The 10,419-nt window shown below is 46.9% G+C and overlaps 1 protein-coding gene across 1 annotated transcript in view; it reads left to right on the top strand.

The window, feature by feature from the left end:
* LYPD3 (LY6/PLAUR domain containing 3) overlaps positions 1-8,605 on the top strand; it is a 22,831-nt gene extending 14,226 nt beyond the window's left edge. The window contains exons 5-9 of the mRNA XM_075278144.1: positions 4,623-4,787; positions 5,331-5,465; positions 5,544-5,687; positions 5,828-5,953; positions 8,339-8,605. Of these exons, the coding sequence (XP_075134245.1) occupies positions 4,623-4,787; positions 5,331-5,465; positions 5,544-5,687; positions 5,828-5,953; positions 8,339-8,574 (806 nt within the window). The 3' untranslated portion in view covers positions 8,575-8,605. The remainder of the gene's footprint in view (positions 1-4,622; positions 4,788-5,330; positions 5,466-5,543; positions 5,688-5,827; positions 5,954-8,338) is intronic.
* Positions 8,606-10,419: the final 1,814 nt, after the last annotated feature.

Genomic DNA, 10,419 nt, shown 5'->3' with positions numbered 1-10,419 from the left:
GAGGGACAAAATGTGCGGCAAATTTAGCCCCACCCACTTTTGTGTTGACTCCGCCCACTCGTTAATTTTTCATGTGCACACAGTATAATCCTCCTACAGTCACCCGTAAATTATATGTCCCCCCTCTATCTCTCCCCCAGTTTCATATACACCCTTCATCTGCCCCCAGATTCATGTCCCCCCATCTCTGCCCCCAGATTCATGTCCTCTCCATCTCTGCCCCCAGATTCATGTCCTCTCCATCTCTGCCCCCAGATTCATGTCCCCACATCTCTGCCCCCAGATTCATGTCCCCCCATCTCTGCCCCCAGATTCATGTCCCTCCATCTCTGCCCCCAGATTCATGTCCTCTCCATCTCTGCCCCCAGATTCATGTCCCCTCCATCTCTGCCCCCAGATTCATGTCCCCCCATCTCTGCCCCCAGATTCATGTCCTCTCCATCTCTGCCCCCAGATTCATGTCCCCACATCTCTGCCCCCAGATTCCTGTCCCTCCATCTCTGCCCCCAGATTCATGTCCCCCATCTCTGCCCCCAGATTCATGTCCTCTCCATCTCTGCCCCCAGATTCATGTCCCTCCATCTCTGCCCCCAGATTCATGTCCCCACATCTCTGCCCCCAGATTCATGTCCCACATTTCTGCCCCCAGATTCCTGTCCCTCCATCTCTGCCCCCAGATTCCTGTCCCTCCATCTCTGCCCCCAGATTCATGTCCCCACATCTCTGCCCCCAGATTCATGTCCCACATCTCTGCCCCCAGATTCATGTCCCACATCTCTGCCCCCAGATTCATGTCCCTCCATCTCTGCCCCCAGATTCATGTCCCTCCATCTCTGCCCCCAAATTCATGTCCTCTCCATCTCTTCCCCCAGATTCATGTCCCCCATCTCTGCCCCCAGATTCATGTCCTCTCCATCTCTGCCCTCAGATTCATGTCCTCTCCATCTCTGCCCCAATGTCATGCCGTCCTCTCCTTCATCTGCCCCCAGATTCACGTTCCACCTCCACATTAAACTTACCTTCTCCTCCGCTCCCTCGCCGCCTCTCTCGCTGACACATGCGGCTGAAGGAAGGAGCTGACACAGGTCAGCTCCTCGCTTCGCCGCTGCCCGCCTCTCTCCCTGACACACGCGGCTGAAGCTGCTCGCGTGCTCGCTTCGCCGCTGCGTCTCTCTCTCTCGCTGACACATGCGGCTGAAGCGAGGAGCTGACCTGTGTCAGCTCCTCGCTTCGCTGCTGCCGGCAGGTCACAGATCAGGTCAGACACAGGTCAGCTCCTCGCTTCAGCCGCATGTGTCAGCGAGAGAGAGACGCAGCGGCGAAGCGAGCACGCGAGCAGCTTCAGCCGCATGTGTCAGGGAGAGAGGCGGGCAGCGGCGAAGCGAGGAGCTGACCTGTGTCAGCTCCTTCCTTCAGCCGCATGTGTGTTCAACTCAGATCTGCGTCCTCTGAACGCAGATCTGAGTTGAAATCGGGACATACCTCCCTCCAACCGGGACCGCGGGACATGTCACCCAAATCGGGACTGTCCCGCGGAAATCGGGACGGTTGGGAGGTATGCATTGTAGAGAAGAGAGTGATGTGTCCCTAATACTCTCGCAGGGGCGAGTCTTTAACCTCCAGTCTCCTGACTACTGTCAAGCGCTCACCGTCACTATTACACCATCTCAGTGTCAGATTAGGGCTCATTTATCTCGTCGAGCTGTCAGATCGGTTCGGGGTCGGCAGAGGCCTCATCTATGGCCACTTACTGCAGAATCCTCCAGATTTCCTTTATGCAGCACCGCTGACTCCTCCAGATAAAGATCTCACTAGTTATATATAGAAATGTCAAGAACGTAAGAATTGTAGCTAAAAGTATCGACTTCTACAGAGAACGCAATGTTCTATCTAAGCTGCATATAAAGGGACAATTTCTCAAAAACTTTATGTGGTGCTGCAAGTGTCAGAAAATACTGTGAAGGCGTCTAAGAAATATTCAGTCCAGGAGAAGGAAATGGAGTAGTCTTATCATTAGGGGAAATATTAGGGGGTCAGCGATGGATTTATTTACACCAATATTGCACACGTTACATGAAGTTTAATAAATCTGGAGCATCTGTAAGTCTGACACATTCTACACCAGCCGACGCCCAGGAGGAAGATCACTATGTAGGAAGAGGCATTAGATAAATATGTAATAGAGAGCAAGACAAAAGTGAGCAAGAAGACCCAGTTCTAGGAAAACACAAGAATATAACTACTATAATACTACCTCCTATGTACAAGAATATAACTACTATAATACTACCTCCTATGTACAAGAATATAACTACTATAATACTGCTCCTATATACAAGAATATAACTACTATAATACTACTCCTATGTACAAGAATATAACTACTATAATACTACCTCCTATGTACAAGAATATAACTACTATAATACTACCTCCTATGTACAAGAATATAACTACTATAATACTACTCCTATGTACAAGAATATAACTACTATAATACTACCTCCTATGTACAAGAATATAACTACTATAATACTACCTCCTATGTACAAGAATATAACTACTATAATACTGCTCCTATGTACAAGAATATAACTACTATAATACTACTCCTATGTACAAGAATATAACTACTATAATACTGCTCCTATGTACAAGAATATAACTACTATAATACTACCTCCTATGTACAAGAATATAACTACTATAATACTACTCCTATGTACAAGAATATAACTACTATAATACTACTCCTATGTACAAGAATATAACTACTATAATACTACCTCCTATGTACAAGAATATAACTACTATAATACTGCTCCTATGTACAAGAATATAACTACTATAATACTACCTCCTATGTACAAGAATATAACTACTATAATACTACTCCTATGTACAAGAATATAACTACTATAATACTACTACTATGTACAAGAATATAACTACTATAATACTACTCCTATGTACAAGAATATAACTACTATAATACTACCTCCTATGTACAAGAATATAACTACTATAATACTACTACTATGTACAAGAATATAACTACTATAATACTACTCCTATGTACAAGAATATAACTACTATAATACTACCTCCTATGTACAAGAATATAACTACTATAATACTACTACTATGTACAAGAATATAACTACTATAATACTACTCCTATGTACAAGAATATAACTACTATAATACTACCTCCTATGTACAAGAATATAACTACTATAATACTACTACTATGTACAAGAATATAACTACTATAATACTACTCCTATGTACAAGAATATAACTACTATAATACTACCTCCTATGTACAAGAATATAACTACTATAATACTACTACTATGTACAAGAATATAACTACTATAATACTACTCCTATGTACAAGAATATAACTACTATAATACTACCTCCTATGTACAAGAATATAACTACTATAATACTACTACTATGTACAAGAATATAACTACTATAATACTACTCCTATGTACAAGAATATAACTACTATAATACTACCTCCTATGTACAAAGAATATAACTACTATAATACTGCTCCTATATACAAGAATATAACTACTATAATACTACTCCTATGTACAAGAATATAACTACTATAATACTACTCCTATGTACAAAGAATATAACTACTATAATACTACCTCCTATGTACAAGAATATAACTACTATAATACTACTCCTATGTACAAAGAATATAACTACTATAATACTACTCCTATGTACAAGAATATAACTACTATAATACTACTCCTATGTACAAGAATATAACTACTATAATACTACTCCTATGTACAAGAATATAACTACTATAATACTGCTCCTATGTACAAGAATATAACTACTATAATACTACTCCTATATACAAGAATATAACTACTATAATACTACTCCTATGTACAAGAATATAACTACTATAATACTGCTCCTATATACAAGAATATAACTACTATAATACTACTCCTATGTACAAGAATATAACTACTATAATACTACCTCCTATGTACAAAGAATATAACTACTATAATACTGCTCCTATATACAAGAATATAACTACTATAATACTACTCCTATGTACAAGAATATAACTACTATAATACTACTCCTATGTACAAAGAATATAACTACTATAATACTACCTCCTATGTACAAGAATATAACTACTATAATACTACTCCTATGTACAAAGAATATAACTACTATAATACTACTCCTATGTACAAGAATATAACTACTATAATACTACTCCTATGTACAAGAATATAACTACTATAATACTACTCCTATGTACAAGAATATAACTACTATAATACTGCTCCTATGTACAAGAATATAACTACTATAATACTACTCCTATATACAAGAATATAACTACTATAATACTACTCCTATGTACAAGAATATAACTACTATAATACTGCTCCTATATACAAGAATATAACTACTATAATACTACTCCTATGTACAAGAATATAACTACTATAATACTACTCCTATGTACAAGAATATAACTACTATAATACTATTCCTATGTACAAGAATATAACTACTATAATACCGCCCTCTATGTATAACAATCCTCCTTTTCTTTGCAGCCCCACAGGGCAGTCATCCTGGGAACGTCACAGAATGGACATATAAAGGTTGTACACAAGGACTTGTCTGCAATGAATCCGTTTATTTGGATCTCGGCTCAAAGAAAACCTACATCAGTACTCAGTGCTGTAATACAGATTTGTGTAACACCGGCACATATTACGGTAACTTTATTTGTTGCGCTTTTCTTTGTATTTATAGCAATAGATTCTTCTCTATCAGTATAAGGTTGATGTTGAATATTGTAAGGAATCTGATGGATGGTGTCAGTCCACCGATGGTCCTGATCTTCAGTGGACGCAGGGTCTTCTCTCTCCCAGCCACTCCACCACTACATGACACAGTCACAGTCTACAGCAAGGACTGATGGACCTTCCCGGTATTATAGCAATGTTCGTACGTCCATGGCCAGTGTCTTCAGACATTGCTCTGGTTCTGTACGACTTTGTTGGCAAGTTACAGAAACCTCCAGGTCTCGGGTGATGCAGAACTTGGGCAATCACCTGCTGATCACTAGATGTGAATGGGCTTGCCAAAAATTTCTTTGGAGCCTTTGGTTACATTTGAGGAGGAGCCTTGTCATATCCGAGAAGATCCTGGTCCAATCCTGATGGCCATATGGGAATAGTAAATGTGATCCCGATGAGTACAGTTTGTCCCGATGTCGGTGGTCGGGTCACGTTGAGGACTTGTTCTTGTCTTTCCAGTGCGGGTCCCTGTCTCCGGTCTGTTGTGTCAGTCCTGTGTCGGTAACAGCGCCTCCTGTGCGTCCAACCTGACGTCGCTGCAATGTGCCGGATTACAAGATCGCTGTATGACTATCAAGACCGTGTATGTAAATGGTGAGCCCGAGCCCGGCCCGTGACACACGTATGACCGCCACCTCAGGCGCCATGTACTAACGTTCTCCATTCCTGCAGGCTCCAGTTCTGACGTTGTATATAAAGGTTGCGGTACAGGTAACCTGTGTGGCCGGCTCCTGAAATATAACTCCGGAGGTCCCCGGGTTTACACATCGGTGTCATGTTGTGGGTACGACAACTGCAACAAAGATGTACAAACAGGTAATGGACTCGCTCGACTGCAGTTACGGGGCGATCACCTGTAGGGGGAGCTCTGCATATGACCACAGGGGCCCCACTGTCCTTACACAAACCAGATATTACTGTGATGGAAGGAAATGTCAAATATTTGTCTCCCACAGTGACCGTGAACGAGACCAAAAATGGCATCCAGTGCTACTCGTGCAACGAGACCGGCAGGGGGGAGTGCACCACACCGAGCACCGTCTCGTGTACCGGAGACATGACCACCTGCCTGGATGTAGTAGGTAATACCGCACAGTAAAGCTACATGTTGTGCCAAATATAGAAAGATAGGGTTGGCTATTTCCAAAAACAGCGCCACTCCTGTACTCAGGCCGTGTGTGTTACTGGACATCAGCTGTATAACCTTCATGACACTGGCTATTGGCCAGTTCAGATATAATGGAGGGGAAATAGGGCGGTTATTAGGCACTGGATCCCTATTGTAGTGAACAGGACGGCTCTTGGGCACTGGATCCCTATTGTAGTGAACAGGGTGGCTCTTGGGCACTGGATCCCTATTGTAGTGAACAGGGTGGCTCTCGGGCACTGGATCCCTATTATAGTGAATAGGCCAGCTCTTGGGCATTGGATCCCTATTGTAGTGAACAGGACGGCTCTTGGGCACTGGATCCCTATTGTAGTGAACAGGGTGGCTCTTGGGCACTGGATCCCTATTGTAGTGAACAGGGTGGCTCTTGGGCACTGGATCCCTATTGTAGTGAACAGGGTGGCTCTCGGGCACTGGATCCCTATTATAGTGAATAGGCCAGCTCTTGGGCATTGGATCCCTATTGTAGTGAACAGGACGGCTCTTGGGCACTGGATCCCTATTGTAGTGAACAGGGTGGCTCTCGGGCACTGGATCCCTATTGTAGTGAATAGGACGGCTCTTGGGCACTGGATCCCTATTGTAGTGAATAGGGTGGCTCTCGAGCACTGGATCCCTATTGTAGTGAACAGGACGGCTCTCAGGCACTGGATCCCTATTGTAGTGAATAGGCCAGCTCTTGGGCATTGGATCCCTATTGTAGTGAATAGGCCAGCTCTTGGGCATTGGATCCCTATTGTAGTGAATAGGCCAGCTCTTGGGAACTGGATCCCTATTGTAGTGAATAGGCCAGCTCTCGGGCACTGGATCCCTATTGTAGTGAATAGGGCGGCTCTCGGGCACTGGATCCCTATTGTAGTGAACAGGGCGGCTCTTGGGCACTGGATCCCTATTGTAGTGAACAGGGCGGCTCTCGGGCACTGGATCCCTATTGTAGTGAATAGGACGGCTCTTGGGCACTGGATCCCTATTGTAGTGAATAGGGTGGCTCTCGAACACTGGATCCCTATTGTAGTGAACAGGACGGCTCTCAGGCACTGGATCCCTATTGTAGTGAATAGGCCAGCTCTTGGGAACTGGATCCCTATTGTAGTGAATAGGCTAGCTCTTAGGCACTGGATCCCTATTGTAGTGAATAGGACGGCTCTTGGGCACTGGATCCCTATTGTAGTGAGTAGGACGGCTCTCAGGCACTGGATCCCTATTGTAGTGAATAGGACGGCTCTCGGGCACTGGATCCCTATTGTAGTGAACAGGACGGCTCTCGGGCACTGGATCCCTATTGTAGTGAACAGGACGGCTCTCAGGCACTGGATCCCTATTGTAGTGAATAGGACGGCTCTCGGGCACTGGATCCCTATTGTAGTGAATAGGACGGCTCTCGGGCACTGGATCCCTATTGTAGTGAATAGGACGGCTCTTGGGCACTGGATCCCTATTGTAGTGAATAGGGCGGCTTATGGACACTGGATCCCTATTGTAGTGAATTGCACGGCTCTTGGGCACTTGGTACCTATTGTAGTGAATAGGACGGCTCTCGGGCACTGGATCCCTATTGTAGTGAATAGGACGGCTCTCGGGCACTGGATCCCTATTGTAGTGAATAGGGCGGCTCTTGGGCACTGGATCCCTATTGTAGTGAATAGGACGGCTCTCGGGCACTGGATCCCTATTGTAATGAATAGGGCGGCTCTTGGGCACTGGATCCCTATTGTAGTGAACAGGATGGCTCTTGGGCACTGGATCCCTATTGTAGTGAATAGGGCGGCTCTTGGGCACTGGATCCCTATTGTAGTGAACAGGATGGCTCTTGGGCACTGGATCCCTATTGTAGTGAATAAGACAGCTCTTGGGCACTGGATCCCTATTGTAGTGAACAGGACGGCTCTCTCATAGTTGATGCCTATAGGAGTGAACAGGACAAATCTCGGGCAGTTGATGCCTATTGGGGTAAATACAATGGCGCTCAGGATACTGTGCGCGCCCAGGAGTTGTGCTATCCACTTACAAAGCAGTAAAGAGCGGTGGTCGGGCCACAGAGATAAGCAGAACCTGTGTAAGCGCGGCCACCACTGCAGAACTTCAGCGGTGGCTGGATACAAATAATATCTTGGAATCTCAGCACAATAGAAAATGTTCTATCCACCGTTCAATCCTTTTACATCATGGGATCGTGAAGACGAGGATCCCCCAGTGGTGTCACTGATATGACCTGCGATATGGTTGTATAGTTGTGTGATGTCATATACTGTATGTAGACGACCATCAGACTCATTCTGTCCTATGGCTCTTTGTACAGGGTTTCCTCGGGGGAACACTCTGCTGCGCGGCTGCTGCTCCCAGGACGTGTGTTCGGGGCTTTCGGCCACCTTGAATATCCAGGCCAGCCAGAAGCTGTACTGCTGTCAGGGCAATCTGTGTAACAACGGAAACGTGGCGTCGTACTTCAGCTCGGCCTCCACTACACCCATGAATGTGGTCCTGATAGGGGGCGCCCTACTGGTACTTGTGAAGAGCCTATGGACATTGCTATGATCAAAGTCACTGGGGGGCAAGAAGAGGAAGAAGAGCCATAAACTCCCCACCATGAAGATCCGGAGTCTCCCCTATACAAACAGGACATTTTTTTTAAGCTGCCCCATAGGTATATAGGTGTATACTGTAGGCAGGGGGATATATATATTGGGGTTCCCACAGGCACAAAGTCATCCACCCTGAGTCACAGGTATCAGGTGGGTGGGTAAGTGGCAGCCCTGGGCCCTCTTATATGGTGGGGCCTACCTGTAAGGTTAGGGATGCCATAACTCACCCCTGCCATGCATATGCTGCCCCTTTAAGAACACTGCCCCCCTTTGGTGACATGACTAGTGTGTCCCCCTCTCAGCTATAAGAAGGAGGGCCCTGATGACAAGAGGCAATACCATAAGAGAGACAATGTGTCAGCACCAGAAGCCATAAAGAGCACGGTGCAGGGTGCAACATGTGCAACTACCCCAGCTGAGTTGGCCCCCTAAGGCCTCTTGGCCCTCCTTTGTGTGAACCCTGGGCTACACCTCTGTTGCACTCATCATGCAGCCCTTGCACAAGTCCCAGAGACCACAAACACCACAAACAAGCCACATCACAGAGCCAATGTAATGGTACCAGCCACGTGTCCCATATCAGTGCCAGGAACCGTTACCCCATAACGTTGCTGGCCAATGAGACCCATAACAGCACCAGTCATAGTGCCCCTCCGAGCCAGGCAGTGTCCCATAACAGTGCCCCTCCGAGCCAGGCAGTGTCCCCATAACAGTGCCCCTCCGAGCCAGGCAGTGTCCCCATAACAGTGCCCCTCCGAGACAGGTAATGTCCCCATAATAGTGCCCCTCCGAGCCAGGTAAAGTCCCCATAATAGTGCCCCTCTGAGCCAGGCAGTGTCCCCATACCAGTGCCCCTCCGAGCCAGGCAGTGTCCCCATAACAGTGCCCCTCCGAGCCAGGCAATGTCCCCATAACAGTGCCCCTCCGAGTCAGGCAATGTCCCCATAACAGTGCCCCTCCAAGCCAGGCAGTGTCCCCATAACAGTGCCCCTCCGAGCCAGGCAATGTCCCCATAACAGTGCCCCTCCGAGCCAGGCAGTGTCCCCATAACAGTGCCCCTCCGAGTCAGGCAATGTCCCTATAACAGTGCCCCTCCGAGTCAGGCAATGTCCCCATAACAGTGCCCCTCCGAGCCAGGCAGTGTCCCCATAACAGTGCCCCTCCGAGCCAGGCAATGTCCCCATAACAGTGCCCCTCCGAGCCAGGCAATGTCCCCATAACAGTGCCCCTCCGAGCCAGGCAATGTCCCCATAACAGTGCCCATCCGAGCCAGGTAATGTCCCCATAACTGTGCCCCTCCGAGCCAGGCAGTGTCCCCATAACAGTGCCCCTCCGAGCCAGGCAATGTCCCCATAACAGTGCCCCTCCGAGCCAGGTAATGTCCCCATAACAGTGCCCCTCCGAGCCAGGCAATGTCCCCATAACAGTGCCCCTCCGAGCTAGGTAATGTCCCCATAACAGTGCTCCTCCGAGCCAGGCAGTGTCCCCATAACAGTGCCCCTCCGAGCCAGGCAGTGTCCCCATAACAGTGCCCCTCCTAGCCAGGCAGTGTCCCCATAACAGTGCCCCTCCGAGCTAAGCAGTGTCCCCATAACAGTGCCCATCCGAGCCAGGCAATGTCCCCATAACAGTGCTCCTCTGAGCCAGGCAGTGTCCCCATAACAGTGCCCCTCTGAGCCAGGCAGTGTCCCCATAACAGTGCTCCTCTGAGCCAGGCAGTGTCCCCATAAGCGTGCCCCTCCGAGCCAGGCAGTGTCCCCATAACAGTTCTCCTCCGAGCCAGGCAATGTCCCCATAA

Source organism: Leptodactylus fuscus, chromosome 6 (assembly GCF_031893055.1).
Source record: "Leptodactylus fuscus isolate aLepFus1 chromosome 6, aLepFus1.hap2, whole genome shotgun sequence".
NCBI classification, from domain to species: Eukaryota; Metazoa; Chordata; class Amphibia; order Anura; family Leptodactylidae; genus Leptodactylus; species Leptodactylus fuscus.
This window is presented reverse-complemented; position numbering and strand designations above follow the sequence as displayed.